The 25,712-nt window shown below is 38.3% G+C and overlaps 1 protein-coding gene across 1 annotated transcript; it reads right to left on the bottom strand.

Moving 5' to 3' along the window:
* Positions 1-687: 687 nt before the first annotated feature.
* On the bottom strand, positions 688-25,712 carry LOC105484399 (putative dimethylaniline monooxygenase [N-oxide-forming] 6). Its single transcript, XM_011745939.3, has 8 exons — positions 23,690-25,712; positions 18,636-18,824; positions 15,806-15,968; positions 14,587-14,729; positions 12,594-12,793; positions 10,114-10,469; positions 8,163-8,235; positions 688-1,652 (listed from the first exon to the last, which is right to left on the bottom strand). Exons 1-8 carry the CDS (start codon positions 23,819-23,821, stop codon positions 1,310-1,312), a joined length of 1,599 nt encoding a protein of 532 aa, XP_011744241.2. The 5' UTR covers positions 23,822-25,712; the 3' UTR covers positions 688-1,309.

The raw sequence follows: 25,712 nt of genomic DNA, 5'->3' as shown, positions 1-25,712 counted from the left end.
TTTACAATTTTCTATTTTTCCATTTACTGTTAGTATACAGAAATACAATTATTCTAGTAATTTTTGTGTACAGTTCAAAATTTCTGCATAGACAATCATGTTGTCTAAGAATAAAGAAAGTTCTACTTCCATTCCACTTTTGATATCTTTTCTCTTTTTTTTTCTTTATTGCCCTGGCTAGAAACCCCAGTAGGATGCTGACTAGAAGTGGTGAGAACCAAGACCTTTATATTATTCCTGATCTTAGAAATACTGCAGTTAGTTTTTCACCATTGAGTATGATGTTAGTTGTAGGTTTATCATAGATGCTCTTTTTCATGTTGAAGTTTCCTTCTATCACTTTGTTGTTTTCTTCAGGAATGGATGTTGGCTTTTGTCAGATGCTTTTTATGCATCTATTGAGATGATCATATGGTTTTTCATTTTTAGTTTACAAATGTGGTGAATTACATTGACTATTAAACCAACATTGCTTTCCCAGAATAATTCTTACTTGGTTATGTGATTTATTTTATATACTGTTGGATTATATTAACATTTGTTAAGAATTTTTGCATATATCTTCATGAAGGATATTGATCTATATTTTACATTTTTAGATTGTGTTTGTCTTGTTTAGGTGTCAGGGCTTTGATGACCTCGTACAATGAGCTGAGGTTTATTCTGTCCTCTTTAATCTTCTGGAAAATTTTGTGTATAATTGGTCTACTGCCTTCTTAAATGTTTGACAGAATTAACCAGTGAAGCCATCTTGGCCTGTTGTTCTTTGTGGAAGAGTTTTTAAACTACAAATTCAAGTACTTTAATAGATTTAGGTCTATTCAGGTTATATGTTTCTTCTTGGGAGAGCTTTGGCAGTATGTATCTTTTAAGCAATGTGTTCATTTTATCTTTGTTGTTGTCTTGGTATGAACTTAACTCTCTATGTTGATTTAATGTCAAGAACTTCAGTTAATGTGAAAAATACATTTGGTTGATATACTATAATGGACAAAATAAAATGCCTTTACATTTTATTAAACTTTGTTCAGCCTGAAAATCCATGCTCATGCATATTCAACTTCCTGTCTTGTCTTAAGCATCCCCAAATTTGCCAATTCAGCATGTGAAAAGCCTTTTAGAGAACAGATTCCCAACAGAGAGAGAGGCTGAGTATTTTCCATTTTACTTATACTTTAATTCAAATGGGCCAAGACTGATTTTCATATCTTCAGGAAAGGAGAGAGGAACTATGTTGTGATTGTGTGTGTGTGTTGTATTGTGTGATTACACTTCTACTCTGAACTTTGAGACCTCAAAGACTTTCTCATTAATAAAATGTAAGTGTAGCAGCCAGAAGGAGTAATGGGAATGAAAGCATTTTAAGCAAATTGTAAAAGGGGTGGGGTCGCTGAGCTTCACTGACAACTGTTGTCCTGGTTGGCTTCACTGTCCGGTTCCATTGGGTCAGGATGGCATTTCTGGCCCCATCCCACTTCCCTGGTCCCATCAGTCGAAACTGATATGGGCTGCAAGGGCCAAAGTACACCTCCAGGGCCAGGCGGAGATCTGTCAGGAAGAGCCATGGTATGTTAGGCTTGGCCCCTATGAAAGAGCCCAGCTCATCCATATATGTGATGTAATCTGTCTGCAAAGTCTGGCTCTGGCCAAACCTGAGGAAAGAAGAGAACATACTGCAATAAGTGTTACAGTTGCAATTAAGACCATTAATTTCTTATGTTTTCTTTCAGAAAAATAATATTTTAAATGGCAATTCCATTTATACCCCCCTTTTCTACAAAATTGAATTTATTGCTTTTCCTTTGGCTAAGCGAGCTGCTTTTCTCCTCCTTCCTAATCTCTATCTGAGTTTGATGTAATGTTGGACTTTTGCCTTTGGCCATGTGGTGTGGAGTAAACTGACCCTCTGGTTTAAGGAGACCAATTAACTTAGTTTACTCATTAACACATTATTCTTTATAATACATTGCTTAGAATCTGCCCCAATGTTAGACTTTCAGATTAGTTTGTTTAAAAGTGGGATCATGGATGGTTTTAATGCTTCTATAATCTAATAATATACATTGTTTCATACTAAAGAAAACAAAAAATATTTTACTGCAAAATATATACTTCCTCGAAAGATTTTGAGATGGCCATTCAGAGGGCCTGCAGACAGAAATAGCCCTGAAAAGCTGCCTTTGTGAAGGAGATTTTTATCTGTGGGGAAAATAAAGGGAAGTAAACAGAAGATGGAAACTACGTTTCTCGGAGGCCTCCCTTGCCCACTCGAGGAAATATTAACTCGCAGGAGAGAGAGCCTGAGAGTCAGGCACCGCTGAATGTCTGACAGAGAAACTTTCATCATAGGCTACTGACTCTGAGAGCTGCTCTCTGTGAGGTTTCATCTGCAGAACAGGACAGCCTTTGTTTGACATGCTTTCCTCCCTTCAGTCTCCTATATCCTGTGATGTTACCTCTGAAATCACCTTTAAAAATATCATGACTGTGAAAAAAATGTAATCACTCCATCTTTCTTCTAATCTCCAAGTTTCCGTTATTCATTCCTGAGCATAGGCCAAGCTAACTATGGGAGAAATTTAGTTTATAGTTTAACTTTGAAACAAAGATGGTAACAGCCCTTTCCAGAAACAAACCCCCTCCTTGCTTGGGGGTCAGACTGCTCTTGTAGAACTAACAAATTAGCCACAAGGTAAGAAATTAGGGCTCAGGAGTCATGCAGTCAGAAGTCTCCAATTGCTCCTGTGGATAACATCACCATTGTACAACCTAAGATTGGTGCTCAAGATATTTTTCAGACCCTGCATTCTGATGGGCCAGCTGGCACTACCCGGACTGGTAAACTGGTTCATCTTGTCATGTGGTCTCCTCCCAGGAAGACCAGAAGACAAGCTTTGACTCCTTGTGGTTTCATCCCTGATCCAACCAATCAACATTCCCCATTCCCTAGCCCCAGACTACCAAGCTATCCTTAAAAAAACCTAGCCTCTGAATTTTCATGGAGGCTGATTTGAGTAGTAATAAACTCCTGTCCTTCTGTTTAGCTGGCCAGACCCCAAAAGAGGGTTCTTGGACCTCTCACAAGAAGGAATTCAGGGCCAGTCCGTAAAGTCAAAGCAAGTTTATTAAGAAAGTAAAGAAATAAAAGAATGGCTACTTCATAGGCAGAGCAGTGGCATGGGCTGCTCAACTGAGTATGCTTATAGTTACTTCTTGATTACATTTTAAACAAGGGGTGGATTATTCATGAGTTTTCCAGGAAAGAAATGGGCAGTTCCCAGAATTGAGGGTTCCTCCACTTTTTAGACTAGATAGGGTAACTTCCTGATATCGCCATGGCATTTGTAAACTGTCATGGTGCTGGTGGGAGTGTCTTCTAGCATGCTAATTCATTAGAATCAGCATATAATAAGTAGTGAGGATGACCAGAGGTCACTTTTTTCATCATCTTGGTTTTGGTGGGTTTTGGCCAGCTTCATTACTGAATCATGTTTTATCAGCAAGGTCTTTGTGACCTGAATCTTGTGCTGCCCTCCTATCTCGTCCTGTGTCTAAGAATGCCTAACCTCCTGGGAATGCAGCCTAGAGGTCTCAGCCTCATTTTACCCAACCCCTATTCAAGATGGAGTCACTCTGGTTCAAATGCCTCTGACAGCTGTGTGTTTATTAAACTCTCCCTATTGGAAAAACCTGCTGTTCTCAGTGCATCAGCTTTTCTGGGCAGTGAGCAAGATGAATCTGTTGGGTGATTACACCTCCCCCAAAGCACAGAGAAACTTGGTCTGGGCTGCTGTTCTTTGGACTCATTAATTTCCTCTGAAAAATCATTTACTTTTACACTTCCATCTCCCCTATCCCCAGTGAAGAGAATATTTAAACATGAACGAACTGGCCCTCCTTTGAGTTCATGTTTTCTAAGGCTCTTATGCACACATGTGCACATAATAAATCTGTTATGTTTTTCTCTTGTAACCTGTCTTTTGTTATAGGGGTGTTGGCCATTACCTTTTATGACAGAAAAGAGATCACTCCCTTTCTGCCTCTATAGTTCTTTTAGTTGGAACGTGGCCTAATTTGCTTTTTGAAACTCTGAAGAGCAGCTTATCATTTAAGCAATAAGATGAACATTTTAACCTGTTTCCTCATCTTTATTCCTACTGGGCTCTAAAGGAAAAGGTATCAAACTGCATGAATTGTTAGCACATAAAAGTGCCCAGCTCTGAGAGGTGTTCTGTGAACTGGATGAAGTTGAGCAGAGGAGGTTTTGTTGAATCTGAGGATTCCATTTCTTTTCTTCTCTAGGCCTTGAGTGGGTGACTACATTGTGGCATTCAATGTGAGAGAAGAAAAATAGCTCAGAGTAGTCTGCGCTATGTGGGGTATGCAAAATTTATCAAGCTCAGATAGCCAGGCGTATGGGACTTGTCATGCTGCCCTCTACCAATGTCTGGGGGCAATTGTTAAAAGGCATTTTGATTCCTGACTAGCTGTCTCACCCATCATCTTCATGTTCCTGGAATTTGTGATACAAAGAACAGTGTATAGCCAATCAATAGCTTATATAATTTTAATGTAAGTTCTTGGTAAACAACTTAGAAGTTGACTCTTGTTTTTCCTTTAAAAACCTACTTGTAACTGCTGCTAATGGAGTGTATATTCAGGGCAATTTGACTGTGCTCCTGGGTTGCAGTCCTCAAACTTGGCCCAAATCAGTTCTTTTTATATTAAATTTGTCTCTGTGTTTTCCTTTAGGTTGACATATCAACGCCATGTTAAATGTTTGAAAAAGTAAAGAAACTCCCTATATTCAGTTGACTTTGGAAGAACTCAGGGGTTAGGGGCATTGAGTCCTCTTGCAGTCAAAAATCCATGTGTAACTTTTGACTCCCCAAATGCTTAACTCTTATTAACCTACTGTTGACTGGAAGCCTTACCAATAACACAAACAGTTGATTAACACATATTTTATATATCATATGTATTAAATGCTATTCTTACAATAAAGTAAGCTGGACAAAAGAAAATGTTATTAAGAAAATTATGAGGAAGAAAAAATATGTTTACTATTCATTAAGTGGAAGTGACTTATAAATATCTTCATCCTCATCATCTTTATGTTGAGTAGGCTGAGGAGGAGGAGGAGGAGAAACAGAAGGGGTTGGTCTTGCTGTTTTAGGGGTGGCAGAAGTGGAAGAGATGAAGGAGGTAGAATTGGGGGCAGGAGAGGCAGACACTTTGGTGTAATTATGGAAATACATTATAATTTCCGTCTGACTTTTGCTTTTTTATTTCTATAAAGATTTTCTATATAGTAGTAATCCTTCCTCTATCATTTGCTTTAGTTTCAGTGCCTGTATCATAGAAGGGTCTATGTTATAAAAGAAGTCAAAAGCAGTCTTGAATAACTGGAACCCGTCTGCCAGATTATCTAATGTCAATTTATTTCTGGCATGGCTTTTTCTATATCTTCTTTCTCATATGGCACTGCTTTGGAAGCACTCATCTCCATCAAGTCATCTTTTAGTTCCTCTAGTGTGGAATTAAAAGTGTCTATTAGTGGTGTCTATTAGCTCTTGAATTTCTCCATGATCCATATCTTGAAACCCTTCATCCTCGCCTTTTTATTTTGCCATATCCACAATCTTTTTCAAGATTGGCTCTGTTGTAAATCCTCTGAAGTCATATATAACATCTGGACATAGTTTTCTCCAGGATAAATATGTTGTTTTAGGATTGATGGCTTTCATGGCTTTTTCTGTAATAATTAGGACATCTTCGGTGGTATAATCCTTCCAGACTTTCATGATGTTCTCTCTATTGGGGTTATCTTCCACAGCATTGACAATCTTTTCCATAGAGTACGGTATGTGATGAGCCTTAAAGATCCATATGACTCCCTGATATAAAGACTGAATTAGAATGTTGCGTTTGGGGGAAATTAGACCACTTAGATGCCTTCGATGTTGAACGCATGGGGTTCTGGGTGGTCAGGGGCATTGTCTATATCAAAAAAAAACTTTAAAAGGCAGTCTCTTATTGGCAAGGACTTTCTGACTTCAGGGACAAAGCATTGACAGAACTAATCCAGAAAAAGGGTCTTGTATAACCAAAAGAGAGGAAGCTGATATTCATCTTTTCCCTTCAAGGCTTGAGGGGGTAGCTTCATAGATAGGGGTTGTCCTGATCATAAATCTGACTGCATTTGCACAAAACAGTAGTTAGCTTATTATTTCCCTCCCTAATCCTCGTGCTCACTTCTCCTCCTTATTAATAAATGGCCTTTGTGACTTGCTTTTTTTTTTTTTTTTTTTCCAGAATAAGGCACTTTTGTCTGCATTAAAAATCTGTTCAGGCAGATATCCTTCCTCCTCAATGATTTTCATAATGGCATCTGGGAATTCATCTCCTCCTTCTTGGTTGTTAGCAAGCACGTCTCCTGTTATCTTGACATTTTTTAAGCCAAAGCTCTTTCTAATATAATCAAATCATCCTTTGCTGGCATTAAATTTTCCAGCTTTAGATCCTTCACCTTCCTTTTGCTTTGTCATATAATGACTTCACTTTTTCTCAAATTATATTAGAATCTATATGTATACTTTCTTATAGCAATCCTGAACCCACACAAAAAGCCGCATTTTCAATACAAAATAAAAATATATTTTACAAAAAGTGCAAGATGTCATGGCTGCTGGCATAGCTGCACTAGATTCATTTATCTTGAAATGGTGGGTAACTATAGCTGCAGAACTCAATGTATAGTATATATTAAGCAACTCAATTTTTTTCTTATAATGTCATAACTTTTCTCTGCTTCTTGGGAGCACTTCCAACATCATTAATGACACTTCATATGGAGCCCATGGTGTTATTAAAGGCTTAAGGTATTGCACTAAATGTGATAAAAATATGTGAGAACCTTAAGAGATCACTTTTTACTGTGATGCAGAATTTACTGGAGCTATGAGCTGCTCAGGTGAAAATAATTAATGTCACACAGAATTTTAAGTAGATACTCAAAACACTTGAGCTCACTGCAATACCAACAGGAGGTGGCTACAAAATTATTATACTAGTATATCATGTACTACCATTAATTTTATGCAATTATGACAATATTGCATCTTTGTTTGTTTACATTTCTGTTGGCTATGAATGGTGCCATGTATAGTCTGTTAGAGTTTGTATGCATTAAGTTTTGATAAATTTTAATTTTTTAACAATAGATTTGTGTATATTTCATGGTAGTAAATGATGAAACAGACTAGTATCTACATATATTTTATACATGCCATCTTTTTCTTAATTTATTCAATATTTCTAGGCTACACAATTCATCTTTGAGGTTTTTAAATTGCTGCAAATCTCCAAAAAATTGCAATTTTTTTTTTTTTTTCGAGATGGAGTCTCACTCTGTCACCTAGGCTAGAGTGCAGTGGTGCGATCTCGGCTCACTGCAACCTCCACCTCCCTGATTCAAGTAATTCCCCTGCCTCAGCCTCCTGAGTAGCTGGGATTATAGACGCACGCCACCGTGCCCAGCTAATTTTTTTTGTATTTTTAGTAGAGACAGGGTTTTACCATGTTGGCCAGACTGGTCTCGAACTCCTGACCTCAGGGAAATCTGCCTGCCTTAGCCTCCCAAAGTGTTGGGATTACAGGCACGAGCCACCGTGCCCAGCCTGTCATATGTTAATTGAAAAAAATTCATGTATAAGTGGACCCATATAATTCAAATCTGTGTTGTTCAAAGGTCAACTGTAGTCATTTATAGAGTCGTTTCTTAACCTCAGCACTATTGACATTTTGAGCCAGATAATTATTTGTTTTGGTGGACGGTGCTCTGCATTGCTGGATGGTTAGCAGAATCCCTGTTATCTACCCATAAGATGCTGGTAGCATGCCCTCTCCACTCACAATGACCAAAAGTGTCTCCAGATTTTGCCATATGTCCTCTGGAGGGCAAAATTATCACTGATAGAAAACCTCTATTCTTGAGTTACACAAAAGAAGTGTAATGACTGTTTACTCTCTAAATATTGTTTGATTATTGCACGTGTTCGAAAAATGTAAACTCTAATGACAATATTTAGAGCATATAAATGTTTTTCTGCATATAAAGGCACATTTTAGGACTTGCTCTATTAGCAAGTACAATTGCTTACCACTTGAGTTTTTTCCCCATTTTCTCATCAATGTCATCCATCATTTCATTCATAGTTGGCAGGGTACATGAGTCTAGAAAAGAAATGAAGAGAAAAATATTGAAAAACACAAAGACATCAGAAATGCATAATGACATATGATGGAATTCATTTGGTTTTTATGAACTGTATTCCTGAAAATTTTTGTATCAAGAGGAGCTGTCTTTGATATTTTTAGCAAAATACCAGTTCATAGAAACAAAGACCTGAAAAGTTAATGGACCTTCTTTGGGAATGGCAAAGCTGGCCTGTAGTGAGATAGGGACAGTAGAGACAGTCGTAGCTTCAAGTCACTCAGTCTCTTATTTCTGTAACATTATGGAGGACCTAATCCTCAACATATGTGCTCAGTACACTTCATGCATATAATAGCTTAATAATTTCTTCCTTTTTTTTTTTTTCTATATCTTCTTCCTAAAACTTCTCTGAAGAAAGAATCTGGTAAAACAGTTCCCTTTAAGGTTTCTGGCATTTTGGAAGGAAGCATAGGATTTTAAAGATCTTCTGCAGCTATTTAAAGTGTTTTAAGGGGCAGTAGACACTTTTTTAGCTTTTTGCAAATTTCACTACATCAATGCAACTTCTTTTAACTGATGATGGTAACTTATTTGCCTTTGTAACAATGGATGAAAGTTGCTCTAAAATTTGCAATGCATGAACACTTCACAGTCATCGTTAGGCTCTTATGTCAGCCTGGTAGTACCCTATGATTGATATTGGCTGGACACCCTGCTAGAAAGTACGAGGCCAGATTTTTGTTCTGCTTCATTTGTTGTTGTGTCCTAAATGCCAGGTTAGAGTCTAACACATAGCAGGTGTTCAGTAAATATTTGTGGAATAAATAAATGATACCATTTGCTTCATGAAAATGTCCTAGGTTTATGAACTGTATCCAGTCTTCTCATAATACCTCAGGCTCTTGGCATTGTTGTGCCTTTCAAAGGAAAAAGGCAATGGAAGTATTTTGCAGGGAGCACGTTTACAAAATATTTAATGATGGGGTTTATTTAAATAATGATATTTCATGGTATATGTGAAATAGAAATTTATCCACAAAAATTTTAGATAATAGATATATATTTCATGATTGTTATGTTTTACTAATTACCAATAGTGTAAGTTTTTATAGATTAGTTATGTTGGGTAAGTTATACCTATATTGTTCAATATTTTGGAGAATACTTGAGTAAAAGAACATTTTTAGTAATAATGATAATAATAGTATGACTGGAGTAAATTAAATCAATATATTTGAGACATTGCCTTTCTCTATGTCATCCTCATATTCTTGATTTCCTCACATAAGCCTACTTGTAGTCCCTGGAGACCATGAGGTCTAGAGTAGAGGGAGGGAAGAAGACGATTGTCACGAGAATCAGAGTGGCCTGACTTTGTTATTCTGACAGAAGTTGACACCAGTGAGGTTTCTGGCATACCTCCAACACTCACCAGGGCCCTTCCAACCTTCATAATGTAGCCTGACATTGCAGTTATCCTCTGCTAGTTTTTTCTTGCTTAAAATCTTGCAAAGTCCTTCTAAATCCCTATGAGAAGTTTAAGCTCTTTAACATGACTTATAAACCTGTATTTCTTGCCACTCCCTGCCTCTGCTTTATATTCCCTTCCCACCAAAATGTTTCTGGGTCCTTACACATTTCATGCTTTTCCTCACCTTTATGACTTCCTGCATGCTGTTTGCTCTGTGTAAAATAACTCACTGTCCAACTCCTCTCGCTAGAACCCCCCAAATTTCCCTATTATGGCATCCTCCACAACCCGTTTTAAGCTCTGAGAGGTCAAGGAACATGATTGTCTTGTTCTCTTTGTATCGCTAGCACAGTGCTTTGCATATAGCACATGTTCAATAAATGTTCATTGATAAAATGAATGAAAGATAGAATGGCCCGCCTACTTGCAAATACTTTAGCAGCCCAGCAGGCTTGCAGGTCTGCTGTGGGGATGGCAGCTCCAAGGGACTGAACCAAGCCAATCACAGCTAAGGTTGGCTTCTCCATTAGTGGGGGAAAGATGCCTTTAAACAAGGTGACCTCGTTGTTTCTGCTTTTTATGATGGTCTCATCAAGGAAGGGGTAGGAATAATCATAGCCTGTTGCAAAGATGACAGAGTCGATAGCCTCAAACACGGTCCCATCCTCAAACACAGCTGAGGTTTCTGTGAACTCCTTCACACTGGGCTTGATGGACACAAGGCCACACAGGATGCGGGACGGGAGCTCATCATTGAACACAGACTCTTTTCTCAGGGAACTACAGAAATGAGAGGCAAACATCCTTGCTGTAAATAGCTCATTTCCAAGACATACCTGCAATAGCCCATAACATTGAAATGACATCGAGCAGTTAAACATCAGCATGAGTGCTATTGAACTCTCTCCTCTCATGGCAATTCCTTTCCTAAATGAGAATAAAACTAATTTACAGACATAAAGTGGTTAAGAATGCCAACTCTGGAAGCAAATGGCCCAGGTTCATAACCTAGCTCCATCTCTTACTAGTTGTTACTTTTCTGTATTTGTTTCTTTATGTGTAAAATTGGGGATGGTGATGGAATCTTCCTCATAGGTTGTTGTGAAAATTAAATGACCAATTATCCTTAAAGTACTTAAAACAGTTCCTGGTACATGCAAGCACTGTTGTTATAAGTGCACTATTATCATAACTTTAAGGTCTTGCTTACATGGGGGAAGTCAAACTTGCAGTGGTGGGAAGTTTTATTGCCATGTTTGGTTTTCTTTCATCAGCTGTGTCCACAAAAAAAGTATAACAACGTTGATATTGCATTTTAGTTGCCAAAATTCTAGGAATAATATTTTTCAGGACGATATATTTCATTTTGATTTAAGTTTCCTTTGAGATTCTGGAATTTCCTGCAAGTATCTCAGACACAAACTTTGCAAATCCTGAAATGTGTCTCTACTTCCATATCATTTTCTGTCTATCTAATCCTGCAACCTCTTCTTTTACCTTACAAGGTAGCAAAACATAGATCGCAATGAAACCTGTTTTTTCTCCCCCTTTCTCCCTCCAGAAACTTTGGGTAATTGGAATCCTTTCCAAAAGGAAGCTTAGTTTTTAGAATGAATGAATCTCCAAAACTATGTTTTAATTGTCGAAATGGAAAGGCCAAAATATAATTTATAGATACTCTTACAAGATAAAAAAATCTTAACCAGCTCAAGCTATGGGACTTATATTAAGCATAATTTTTAAAAACTTTTATTTTAGGTTTGGGGGTCCATGGTTTGTTATATAAGTAAACTGTGTCACAGGGGTTTGGTGTACAGATAATTTCGTCGCCTGGGTAGTAAGCATAGTACCTGATAAGTATTTTTTCTAATCCTCTCCTTCCTCCCACCCTCTACCCTCAAGCAGGCCCCAGTGTTAAATGCACAAAATCAACATTTTTTTTAAGAGTTATAGCAGTCTGCATGCCTTGGTAGAATAAGTGCTTTGGATTGACAGTTTAGCTCCTAAATCCGGCATTTGTTCTTTTGATTTGCAGTTCCTCCTTTTTCTTAACCTTTCTCTAAACACAATGAAACTTTTGGCTAGCATGGGCTAGGAGATAAAATTTCTCAGTTCTTTCTTTTCTTATCAACTTAAATATTCTTTTTTTCTATTGATATGCTGGTTCTTCTGCCTGGAGTAACCTTCCTAATTAGTAAGTGTTGGGCCTTGTCTCTATAAAGAAGTAAATAAATGAACTGACTAATCTTACGGGCCGTGTTAGTTCTGTGACTCTCCATTGCTTTACGTGTTCCATGCCTCCTTACGGTTCTGCAAAAATGTCAGCATTTCGGGGTGGAAGAAGTGTGCACTTTTGTTTTGAGATGTCCTACTTGCTGAGACATGTTGATTAACACCGTTTTGTTATTTGCTCCTTTGAAGCACATTAAAAAATTTGAGACTAAGAAGAACCAATTTTTTTAAAGCTTTATCATTTTCAAAGCAATTTTTATATTTTTGTATTACTGAATACCACAACCATCTTGAGAAGCAGGTATTATTATTGATATCCCCTTTCACCCATAAGCATGGACAAGATATTCTTCCAAAAAACCAATTTAAGTTTGTTCAGCCCTCAAAGTTCTATGTGTTAGCTTGTAGCTACCACAAATGAATCATGCATGGCAGGGTGATTTATCTGCCAGCATTATCTCCATTTCAGGTTTTTCTATACCCTTTCTGTACTGGACTAATTTCAATAAGGTTTCCAAGCCATGCATGGTCTCTGGGTATATCCTGTCACCTGTGAAACCTTTAGTTTAATGTTACTAGGCTCAATGAGACAACAAAAGTAAGTTCTAGAGAGAATAAATTCACTTAAATGAGTGCCCCCATTTTTGAAAAAAAAATTCTATTTTTAAGTACCCATTTAAAGGTATCAGGCCATAGTTCTCATGCTTAAACCACGTGTTCATCTTCTGGACATATAACCAGTCAGAGACGAATGAAGGAAGGACATTCTGGAGAAAGGATGCAAAGCGGGTAACGTACACCATATCCCAAGGATAGCCATCATCCCAGACCCGACTCATGACCCAGGAACCACTTCTGGTACTGATAATGACCTGGTGGGGAAAGGCAACACAGATTTCAGTATCACTCTGTAAGAAATAAGCAAACACAACACACTTCTTTGGGCACTTCCATGCATTTTCCTCAATATCCAAGTAGGAACACTTTTAAAAGGTGGGTCTAAATAAATTGATTAGCAACCATAAAAAAGAATGAGTTCATGTCCTTTGCAGACACATAGATGAAGCTATAAAAACCATCATCCTCAGCAAACTAACACAGGAACAGAAAACCAAACACCGCATGTTCTCACTCATAAGTGGGAGTTGAACAATGAGAAAACATGGACACAGGGGGGGGAACAACACACACCGGGGCCTGTCGGGAGAGTGGGTGGCTAGGGGAGGGAGAGCATTAAGACAAATACCTAATGCATGCGGGGCTTAAACTCTGGATGAAGGATTGATAGGCACAGCAAACCACCATGGCATATGCATACCTATGCATGGTCTGTACGTGTATCCCAGAACTTAAAATAAAAAAAAAATTTTTTTAAGTCTAAAATTTAAACTAGTAGAGACAGGACTCTCTCACCACCCCTGAGGGCTGGTGTGTAGTTGTTGAAAGGATTAGAACCATACCTCTAAGAGCAATAGGGTTCTGTGTTCAACTGTGATGGTTTAATCTTCACGTACTCATAGACTAACATGGCAAGTCTGGTAGGGACCAGATGATCCAGTGAGCCCCAGTGGCTGTGGCCGGTGATAGTGGGCTAGGTGGGGGAAAAATGTAGCTAAATCTCTAGCTGAAATTAGGCTGATAAGATGTCAAGGATTTAATTCTGTTCTCTGTCCCTGGTTGTCTTTTCCAGTTCTCCCTATACACATACCCCAAGGACTTCTCCTGAGCAACCCAAACCATGGCAACCGCCTCAGCCCTGAGACAAGTCTGGCTGCTTATCTATTTTACCATCTTTGCAAAATAGACTTTAACTTTGTGATAACTGAAGGAAATTTTTAGTTTAAAAAATTTAGGTTTTATTTATATCCCTTTAAGAATTTATTTATTGAGAGCCTATTTTCTTAAAAATATGTTGTTTCTTTAGGGTCTATCGGTGATACATGATTCAGCTTGGAGTCCTCTGGGAAGTCTTCCTTGACCTTATCCAGGCTAAGTTGGATTCTCTTTTCCCTGTGTTGCTATTGCCACACCTAATTCTACTGGAAGACTCACTACCTCCTTTGGTAATAGTCTGTGTGTACCTGCGAACCTCATCTCCATCCATTGACTCTTCCTTGAAGTCAGGAACTAGCTTAACTTATTTATGCATTTATTTTTAGTTTTTCATAGTTCTGACACATAGTAAGCATAGTAAGTGCCCAATATTTGTTAAGCACCTGCTGTTGATTGAATTAATGTTAGTAAATACCAAATCATGCATATCTTTCAGAACTTCAGGGTGGTAAACACAGTGCTTTTTGCATGATAGGTTGTAATTAATACTGTTAAATAAATAAAGATTAAGTCTGACCAGGAACTAGTCTATTTGGAGGTGATCAGAATATAAAATGAAAGCAAGAAATAGACACATACACACTCACCTATACATACACACACTCATGCACTTATCTTTGGATTCAATGGAATGTACTTCCTTACTAGCATGGGCCACATTACCTGGCTTCACATGGAGGATGTCTCAAGTCCTCCTTGATTTAAAGGGCCACATACAAAAAGTGGATCTCTTGTGATGTGACATGTAAGTACCATCTTTAGTGCCTTGGCTGCTGACTTAGTAGCACAGCCCTACCTTAGGTTTATTTCCCAAAACCTTTATGTCATGTACCTGTGTAGCCAGACGGCTGAGCTCAACAGCAATATCAGATCCCGAATTCCCCAGACCGATCACGAGGACCCTCTTCCCCTTGAAGGCTTCTGGATTCTTATAATCCCAGCTATGGAGGTAGTTGCCTCGAAACCGATCCAGGCCTAAGTGGAACATGGTGAGTGGTTTGAACTGATTTTCAGAAATTATGAAGATGTTTTCTTTGTGTCTTTTTAAACCTATTATTGGTTTTAATTAAAAAATTCCCCAGTTGAAGTGTATTTATCCATTTAACATTTTTTGACATTAAGCCCCCTAAAACTTACTTATAGTGTCTTAAAAAGTCTTAAGGCATGAGAATTTATGTTTCGATAATAATAATGGTTAATATTTATTGAGTTAACTCTGTGGGCTAGATCCTCTGCTAAATGCTTTACGTGTTTTAGCCATTTGATCTTGATAACATCCCTGCATGGTAGGCTATTGTCCCTATTTTAAAAGATGAGGAAATTGAGACAAGTTAAGTGGTAAGGAACTAGTGGAATAATAAGTTGAACCCAGGTGTTCTGATCCCATGCTCATAAACATTAAATATACTGCCTGTTAACATTAAGAATTTTAATCTTATTTTCCTTCTGAACCTTCACTCTTTAATTTGCCTTGGCCTACAGACATCATACCTAGATATGGGAACTCTAATATCTTTGAGTAGACTGTGTTCCTGTGGCATGGAAGGCACCTATATGTTGTATTTATTTGAGGTTTGCCACTTTTGGATGGTAACGAAGCGTGCTGCTATACACACACCCATGCGTGTACCCACACACAAATCACTGAGATTTCTAAAGTTTATTTGCAAATTGTGGATGAAGATGAAATTAGAAACTTAGGAGTCTCCTATAAATAACATAAGCCATTTGGCAGTTGGACTCCTTTTTTTGAATGTAACTGTGCTCGGAGATCCCGTGTGCTGTCAGAACTTATATTTCAGTTACTGTCTGTAAAATAGGAACTTGTGTTTGTCTGATCTCTGGCTTGCAGGTCCTTGATTATTTTAATATAAGGACTTGTGAAACTATTTATTACTACATCTATCCTATCATTAAACTTAATTTTTTTTCTTTTGAAATCTTTGGGACTTTAAGAATAATCATTATATAATATCTATAGAAATATATGTTTCTAACTCTTGAGGTTTGCATATAAAGTCCCCAGATTATTATATATTTTTCAAACTTACCAGGAAAGGAATCAGTTGGCAGATTGGGGTATACGTGATGTCCTGAACAAATCATTACAGCATCAAAAATAGTAGATTCCTGTTTCCCATCCTTTTCAGTAACAACAACCCATTGGCCCGTGACTAAGAAGCTGGTACATTTCTTTATACTGGAAACCAGGGTCTTAAAGAAAACCAGAAAATTTATTTTTCTATTTACAATTCTGTATGTGAAAATTTTTTTCCTTTTTGCCTTGTTTCTGTGGAAGAAATAACTGTTATGAGCTCTCTTGGTCATTCAGAGATGTATAGAAAGATATTAAAATTGGAGTCACAGTGAATCTTCAGTGAGTATTTGAATCTCACAAGAAAAATTACTCACTGGAGTACATTTACTTTTTGACATCAAGTTAGTAGATTTAGGGGTAAATCACACTGAATATTTTTGTGAAAGATGTCATCTAACAAATCTGTGTTACTTTCTTATGGCTACCCTCTACTGACTTCCTCCTTTTCTGACCTCGTGTTCCATCTACTCAATAAATATGGGACTATCTCAAGGTTTGATCGTTGGCATCTCTTTTGCTCTGCATAAATACTCTACCTTAGAAATATTAGCAACTTTCATGGTATGAATATACAAATACATCTATCCTTGGTTTCTCTTCTATCCAGTTTAGCTTGACCTTTCCATCTGGAGGGCCACCTAATACTTCCTCATATGTAGCAGGTTTTGATTGACCTACTTAAATTTCCTTTGAAACTGGCTTCTGACTTTATTTCTTTGAATGATGACATGAACCTCCCAGCCACTTATGCTTCAAATCCATGACTTCTTTTCCTTGTTATTTCTCCATCCTTGCCTTATGTTTAAACAATAATTTCTCTCCCAATCTCACGCTTTCTTTCCATGATTGCTAACACTGCCTTCATTCAAGTTCTTATCACTCCCTTGCATGGACTATGGCAAAAACCTATAACTAGCCTGTCTTCAACCTCCCATTTCCTACAAGCCATCCTTTGTCCTGCTTGTCAGATTAATCTTTCTAAAGGACCATATTCATTTCATGTCTCCTGCTCAATTTCTGTTACTTCACAGCCTCTAAAACTTATTCTACATTTCAAATGCGATTACTATTAAGTCCATGCAATTTTGTTCCAATGTACTCTTTTGGTTTTATTTTCTGTTATTCCCACAGACTTTTCTGGAACATATGCTGCAGAGTGCTTCCCTAATGTCCATTCTCCCTTCATTCTTACTAACAGAACCCTGATTTTGTTTGGAGTGACAACATACCCAGCAAAGGGATGCCTTTTCCAGGTTCCTGTGCAACTAGGGTGGCCTGTGAGATATAAGCAGACAATGTTGGACAGGTTTTTCAGGAGAATTTGTAAAAGGGGAGCTGATTCAGCTGGGAGAACATCCGTTTGCCCTTCATTCTTTCCTTTTTTTTTTTTTGGCCTAGAAGGCAGATGTGATGACTCCAGCTTCAGCAACTGTTTTGGACCACAAGGCAAACCTCATGATGTAGGCCTCATGCTAAGAAGGGTGAAGCTGAATCTTTGATGACTTTGGTGCCATCACAGAAGCTCTGGGTGTCCCATCTTTGGACTTGTTTTACATGGTTGCAAAATAATCCTCTGTTTTTCAAAATCACAGTATTTACACACTAGTTTACTGATATATGTGGCCATATCTCATCTTAGCAGATATATCTCCCTCCTAGCCAACTTGGTTTGCCCACTGTTCTCCAAATGAGCAGGGCATTTTCCCACCTCTCTAATTGTACTCATGCCACTCATTTATCTAAAACACCTACTAAATACAACTAAATTTTACCTCCTGTAGAAAATACCTTCCCCCAAAGTGTTGCCTCTTGCTTCATGATCTCCATAGCATTGTTTTATTTATAAACAAATCATAGATAGCTTTAAAAAGTTTTCTCTTTGTTTGAAATTGTTACTGGAATCTTATTACTTACCCTTTATATATTTATTTTGAAATAACTTCTTGAGAGCTGAGTCTTAGACCTCTTTTTCTTTTACATGTAGCACATAGCACAATCCTAGCACACAGTAGGAACTTCATTAATGTTTGTTGATATTAATACTGTGATGGAAGCAAATGAATGTAATGAATGAATGGAATAAAATGACTATTGGAAAATTTTATTTTCACTATACATTTGGGACTACTCCAGGTAAAAGAATGATGCAAATATCATCACAGTTCATAATTCTGCTGATTGTTTTTCCCACTATATGCACGTGTTCTGCATTTAACAGCAGTTAATTGAGTTCCAAACATATGGACAGAAATGCTCAATAAAGAGTCCCAAACAAATGTAAAACATTATTCTCACAGAAACAATGCTGAAATCTTAAGTCTTTTTAGTAAAAAAAAACTTACGAACCGAGTGGGTAAAAATGGGGGCAATGACTATATTTCCCATTTAAGTTGTTAACCTTTTCATAATGTAATGGGAGAATTCCTACCAAATGCTGTGGTTTTTTGAACCACAACTCGTTGGCATTGAACTGACAAAATTCCTAATATATACTAAAGAATTTTGGATTATTTCCAAAACATCAGAGCATGAGGGTGGAAAGTGGACAATGACAGGATAGTTGCCTCCATTTTCTAAGGTAGTCTGAAAGCTCTCAGGGAGTAGTGGACTAATAAGTCTAGTAGAAAAAAAAATTCAATGCATGAATGCTTTATAATCAGAGCCAACCTTTGATTACTGAGGTGCCCAAACATTTGGCTCTAATTTTTATAATAGTTTGCTGTCTCCTTTTCTCTAATCTACACGTATATTAATTTCAACAGTACAAGTTATGACGCCCCTACCTCAAACTGTATGTATCTTAAAAGATCCTTCTTTTGAGCAAATGTCTTTATATATTCCTGGAGCTTGCTGTGGTGCATATAGTTTGGGTAATCATCTGGGTAAGGGAAGTCTGGAAAGCACATCATTTCTTTGGAAGAGTTCGTGAACACAGACTGGTAAATGCTGGCTCTGCCTTCTTCTGTGTGGTCCTAGGGAGAATAAGAAAGCTTAAAGAGAAAGCCAAGAATTGTGTTCCCTTCAGCGAACACAGCGGTTTAATTCTTGGTTGACTAAAGAACCTGTTAATATTTAAAAGCATAAACAAAAATTAAAAGCTCTCAGTAAGATATGGAATGGAAAGCCCTTCGCGTAGCACCTGGCACAGAACTGGAGATCTTTCTACGTGAATCCTCTTGCTGTAATTACACTAGTGTTAGCTCTGTCTTTATAGTCACTTAGTGGTTTTTGCTTTTTCCTGTGCCACCACTGGTTCTGACCTTATACTCAGGTTAAAACAAACAAACAAAAAACAAAACAGTTTACAGGAGGCTTTGACTTCCAGCCTATATATTTGCTATTGGAGTTTAGCAAACTCTTCGTTGGCAACAACCCGATATTGAAGTGGTTTCCCAACTTTGGCATAATCAGAATCACCTGGAGGGCTCCTTAGACCATAGATTCTTGGGCTCTATTCTTAGAATTTCAGATTCAATCTGTCTCGGGTAGAGTCTGGGGTGGTTTGCATTTCTAAGAAGTTCCTGGTGATGCTGATGCAGCTGGTTTAGGAACCACACTTTGACAACCACTGCTCTGTTGTAAATGAACCCTGTTCTTTGGCTCACCAGTTGCTGGCCTTCACTCCTCACCAAAGAAACACAGGAAACCAGAGCCCTTAGAACATGTGTTAGATCTTGGCACTTCATTGTAAAGCCTCTGTGTAATTGAAAAGTGGCTTATCTTTTAGAGGCAGTCAAAGGCTACATTGAAAATAAACATTTCCTCTCAGTCGTGAGGGGAGGGTAAAAGTGCACACAATGTGCTGCCTTGAACATACATTTCAGAGCTGGCAGCTTCTGCTTCCGAGGTCCCGAAGGGACTCTTGTGCAATGGGGGAAAGAGATGGAATGTCACGTTGCTGATGGATTCAAGATGTGTATCTCCCTCTCACACCAGATGACCTCTGGAAGAGGGAGACAAAAAGTGCTGGAAAGGGTTGAGAGGATTGTGTCCCAGTGGGGAAGCAGGCGGCTGCCCGAAGCCTCAGTATTTTTTCTGAAGTTGAAAACCCAATCTTCCTCTATTCATGGTTGCTGTATTTCTCATAAGCATGGAAGCACAGGAATTTAAACTTTTAAAAGTGTCTGTGGAGGTCAGGAAAAGGGTGAAGGCTCAGGCCCAGCAGTTTGGCAGGCTGAGTGCTTCCCTTTCACCCACAACTAGTGCCTTTTACTGATGGTTGTGAGGAGGAGGAGAGGTTGGAAGGCGTTTTTTTTCAGCTGCCCATTGAAAGGAGGCAGGGCTGAACTGTGGGATGGAGCCTGGTTAAAGAATGTGAGACTCTGTTCTGGGAAACAGATGCTAAGGCCTTGGACTATTTCCATCTTGAAATATTTTTATGCCCCTTGACCCCAGGCAATTATAACACAAGGAGAGAAGAGTATGTACACTACAGCTCCTTGGAATTTTTCCTAAAACACTGTTCTCCAAACAAACACAGAAAACAAATGTATTATATAACAAGTCAGTTGCTCCAGGGAGCATGCATTTTTATTATTTCAATATGAGGTGTGGTTTGAGCCAGTAAGGAGGAAATTCAACTTAGGCTCTGCCTCTAGCTGAGGGAGCTTGCCCTAGAACCAGAGATCTAAGCAGCTGTGGGCACCATCTGTCTTAGATGATAACTGTGTTCATCTCTTATCTTTCCCACGAGAACATAAGTAACTTGAGGGCAAAGGCAGAGGTTAATTTCAGAATGTTGTACATGCATCTGAGCAGTCTACCTTGATCTTCTTTCCTATTCCAGCTCTGCTTATGAGTCCCATATCTCCTTGTCTAAATATGCCCTTGAAATACGCTCAAAAGTTGCCTTCAACTTTCTCATGCCTTTCCTTACCTTCCCTCTCAGCTACTGCCAAATCATCTTTAGCTTTACTAAGCTCCCATTATCCTTACTGCCCTCATTATATAGTCACTTATAGTTATTCTAATACTTGTTTTCTCACTGCTTTTACAGTGCTGACTGGTCTCTTATCTGCAGTTATGCTTAACATAGTACCCTACACATAATGTACTCAGTATGTATTCATCGAATGAATAAATGAATAAATGAGTGGGAAAAAGTTCAAATAGTCCTGGTTACAGCTGTTGCAATCAAAATGCTACTAACCTATTGTTAAGCTTTTTTTTTTTTTTTTTTGAAATGGTGTCTTTCTTTGTTGCCCAGGCTGGAGTGCGGTGGCATGATCTCAGCTCACTGCAACTTCTGCCTCCTGGGTTCAAGAGATTCTCCTGCCTCAGCCTCCTGAGTAGCTGGGATTACAGACACCCACCACCACACCTGACTAATTTTTGTGTTTTTAGTAGAGATGGGGTTTTTTCGTGTTGGCCAGGCTGGAACTCCTGACCTCAGGTGATCCACTTGCTTCAGCCTCCCAAAGTGCTGGGATAATGGGCGTGAGTCTTCACACTTGGCTGTTAAGCAGCTTGTTATTAAGGCAGTAATAAAATCTTTTGAGGACATGAGGCCCTATTTAGGAGTGGATGAAACTGAAGACACACTCACATTCAGCCTGCTAGTATGTAAATCCCATTTGGTTTTCATTTCTCAGAAAAAGCAAATAGTGAAAAGTTCAGAATTATCAGGTTTCTGTCTGCTAGAACACCTTCTAAAAAAGGCTTGCAAGATAAAGTCTTATGTAACACGTTAAAAAAAATTCCTCTCATTATATATTGTGCCAAGCAACTTTTCTAACAAAAGAAGGAAGGGTTGGGGTGTGTGGAGGGGGCTAAAGTTTTCAGTATTTGTATGGGTCCATCTCCTCACCAGGCCTTTGAGTAGAATATTGCTTACAGACATGACCTTATGGAAAAGAGGAATTTCCTCTTGTGGATAACTCAGAATCCAACTTTGCATCTTATTGATAACTCAGAATCCAACTTTGTATGTTATTGATCTTTGTATCATATTATTGCTTCCTTAAATAAAAACTTTCTGATCTGGCTATATTAGCTAACTCATGGATCCCTCTCTGCACACACCATATTCATTGTCTTTTCTGTGCCTCCTGATTGTTAGTCTCTATTACCTGGTGCTGGTACACAGCCAATGCCTTCATAGGTCTATGGAGTGCCATTCGCAGACTCTGTTGGGAAATGCACTCTCTAGGAGTTGTGTCACAGGGTGTCCTCTATTTTGCTTGTCTGGGGTTATCCTTCAAGGCTAAGTGTCATCCCTGTGGGAGGTTTACTTTGACCTACTAAGATTTCCGTAGTCCACCCTCTTCTAAAAGCTCGAGGTACTTGTCCATTGAATTGATGGTGACAAGGTCTATCTTGTTGTCGTGATTATGTAATCTCTTATTTAAAAGTCTTAGGCCAGATATATTTTGGAACGTGTACATTTTTGGATTTCGCTCCATAACACTCCTAGACAGATCTGGGGCAGCAATCTGTCAAATGCAATAAAATTTCTGCTGTACAACAGAAAGTGAGCCTTAGCCTCATGTTGATCCAATTCACGTTTTTTTAACCTTATGATTTCAGAAGAGATTCTGCTATCAAATGAATTTTTGCCAATTTGCTATCAAAGGATTGTGGAATTATATTATGGTTTGCTTAATCAAATGAAATGGAACAATTTACAAAGAGTGATTGTATTCCATATTTGTCATTCCAGTACTTAGCACAAACTACCAGAATAGATGCTCAAGCATAATTTAATTGTTACTAGGGAGATGGTAGAAAGCCGTTTTATGATTTAGTCTAAGCTGTCCACATTTCCCTGAGCAAATGTAAATAAGGAAAATTAAATTCTTGAAAAATATTAACTCTTGATTACCCCCTACTGGGAAATAAAAATTAATGACCTTATATCTCATGGAGTGCTTTAAGGGTTACAAAACCAATTTTTTTTTTTAAAAAAAAAGCTTGGAGAAGAATAAAGATGTGTTCTAAGTTAGCACTAATATACTCTGTTGGAGGAGGCTATTGGTGCAGGCAGGGCAATAACTGAGACCAGGACAGGAAGTAGTTACAAGACGAATGATGTGAATATAATGTTTTCAAGCCAAATATGTATCATCTACAACTGATTACAATGACTGGGAAATTCAGGACAGAAGAACTAGAAGTTTCTCCAAACTTGGCTTTGAAATTTAAAAAAAAAAATGTGTTTACAAGGACTATTTCCTAATTATATTATTTCTACGGTGAGTCCAAATGACAAAGACCATAAATTTTCTCTTTGGATTTGGAGCCGATAGACTATTCAACAACTGCACGCACATCACACACAATCATCATCTATAATAATTTCTATCTGCTCAATAGACGTAAGTTAATTATAGAATCATATCCTCTGCATTTGACAAATGGGCATTTGAGGTCCAGGGAAACAAAAGCAACTGGCCTGAAATCTATCTGCCTAGAAAACCTACAAGTTGAAATTAGAACTCAGGACTTCTGACCTCAGGATCTCAGTCCAGGTTTGTTTGCCTCTTTTCCAACCATGTTCCTAGCATTTAAGAGCAATAAAGAATAGAATCGTTTCAGTTACCTGGGAAGGCCATGGTACATTTTTAACTAATTACTAACATTAGTGCCCTTTACAGCTTGGAGATCTGGACTTCACCATGCAGGTGATGATGTTTTATGAGCTGAAGATGTCCTTGTCAGGACACATTTTGCTGGTGTGAAATAGTTTTTTGGGCATTAGTATGATGGGAGAGGTAAGATTTTACTTTCCAGATCTGGAGCTTTTGTGACCTGCCTCCTAAATCTGAATTAGAATTGACCAAATTTGATTTGCACTGGAACCCATCTCCTTTCACTGGTGTTCCAATGATGTGCCACTCACCGAGAATTTCCACAGGCCTCCAACATCATTGCTCCTTTCAAAGCAAGTGGGCTCCAGCCCCTCCTCCAGACAGCACCGTATGGCAGCCAAGCCACTGACTCCAGCTCCGATGATGCCAACCCTCTTGCTCATGATTACCTGTAGGAGAGTCTGGAGAGAACACCTTCAGAAGAGTGTCTTTAATACTTACGATTTTTTCAGTAGAAACTATCAGCCAAGGTTTATGTATCAGGAACCTCACTCAAACATAAGAAGACATAGATGCACATTGATAGTACATGCTCATTATTTTTACCACTTTTGCTATAATAAGATACTAAAACTAGCTGCTTCTGATTATTCAATATGTCAAAAATAGCAGAGTCAGTGAATGCTAGAGCAGGAAGGACCTTGAAGATCATCAATCCAATGCTCTCAATTGCAGATGAAGCTTTGGCATGCCGAGACTAGAAACTACTTCTTCAAGGTCTCAGAGGTAACAAATAAAGGAATGAGAAATAGACGTTTAGCCTACTGCATGACATCCTCTGTACAAAATCACTTCTTATTTTGAATGCTCTAAGATGCTTCACCTCTTAAGTAATCACCTTTCTCTCTGCAGAGAATTTGCAGTTCTCTAAATGTGGAAGAGAATGGCATTTAACAATATCTTTTGATGTAAAAATTGGGAAAGGGGGAGGAGTTATTCTTAAAGTAAAAATTCCTTTTTTTCCTTGTATTTTTAATGGTATAGGGCCCTCGTAAAATCTGAAAGCGAAGGACTGAGTGTGGTAGGGATAAGAGAACAGGGGAGGGGTGGGTGGAGTAAAAAGAAGAAAGGGGGTAGGAAAAGGGCAAGACTGAAGTCCCTGGTTCTTGTTACAAAAAGTATAAAACAGTGATTGCCATGGCCACTGGAGCTGTAAGGTGAAACTCCTGGGAGATTAGGGGAACAATGATTATTTTATTTATTTTTGCTTTGGAAATATAGAATATATAAACAAAGGCTATGCACCTGGACTATAATGAAACGTTTTGTTGTGCCAACAGTGAAAAGTAGCTCAGATTTCTGGAAACTTAGGAGGGCCTGATCTGAGTTGCTGATCTAACTCTAGTAGAGGAGCTTGTAAAACTAGTGAACTCAAAAGATAGAATTGTGGTCTTTGAAGCTTGTCTCTGGCTCCCTCACGTTTCTATACCTGTGCTTCCCGCTTCTGTTTCCCTCCTTCCCTTCCTCTGGCCATTCCTTTTACTGTACTGACAGCCTTCTATATGTCAAGCATTATAATAGTCTTTTGGGGGATTCAAAGATGAGAAAACACAGTGCTTTCCATCCAGAACCATGAAGTCTAGTGGCGAGACAGATGATAAATGTCACAGTGGAAGTATGGTTCAGTGTAATGCTAGCATGTAGGAAGAAAAATCTAAGTCCACCTGGAGGAAGAATAAGAGAGGCTTCAAGGAGCGTGAGAAGAGCGCACTAAATCATGCACTTCTATCATTCTTCCTTCAAGCTGAGTCTTGAAGTAAGAATAGATGCTTTCCAGACAGATAAGGGACAAGAAATAGAAAACAGGCAGAGAGAAAAATATGTGCAAATGCATAGAAAAGTAAGAACACATGACGGGGGAACTATAATTAGTTCAGTTTTGCTGGACCATAGGTGATGGGAATAGCAGAATATGGGTTAAACATGCAGGACCCAGGTTATGAAGGATACTGAAGTGCCGCAATCACAGGTTTGGATACCACCTTCTGGATCATGATTGTCCATTCGAGAATTTTGAACAAGGAAGTGACAACATCAGACCAGATCAGATTCACATGGAGACTGGAGCAGATGGTGACTAGAATCAAGGAGACCAAAAACCCAAGATGTTATTTCAACAATCTAGGCCAGAGAGGCTGAGGACTTAAATTAGAGTAGCATCAGAGAAATGGATAATAGAGACAGGATATATGAGATATTCAGGAATTAGATGTTTGGGGACCTGCTGACTGATTATATGCTTAATGCTTCAGCAAAAGTACTCCTGTTTTTTAA

The sequence above is a fragment of the Macaca nemestrina genome, chromosome 1, assembly GCF_043159975.1.
Source record: "Macaca nemestrina isolate mMacNem1 chromosome 1, mMacNem.hap1, whole genome shotgun sequence".
Taxonomy (NCBI): Eukaryota; Metazoa; Chordata; class Mammalia; order Primates; family Cercopithecidae; genus Macaca; species Macaca nemestrina.
The sequence above is the reverse complement of the archived record's forward strand: the minus strand, read 5'-3'. Positions and strand labels throughout refer to the sequence as shown.

Excerpts from the sequence above, each read along its gene's own strand:
- LOC105484399 (XM_011745939.3), bottom strand. The coding sequence starts at position 23,821 with ATGAGCAAGAGGGTTGGCATCATCGGAGCTGGAGTCAGTGGCTTGGCT. Across the intron at positions 18,825-23,689 it reads GAGGCCTGTGGAAATTCTCG|GACCACACAGAAGAAGGCAG; the intron begins GTGAGTGGCACA and ends TATTCTCCCTAG. Across the intron at positions 8,236-10,113 it reads GGCTGCTAAAGTATTTGCAA|ACTCATGTACCCTGCCAACT; the intron begins GTAGGCGGGCCA and ends TTTCTTTTCTAG.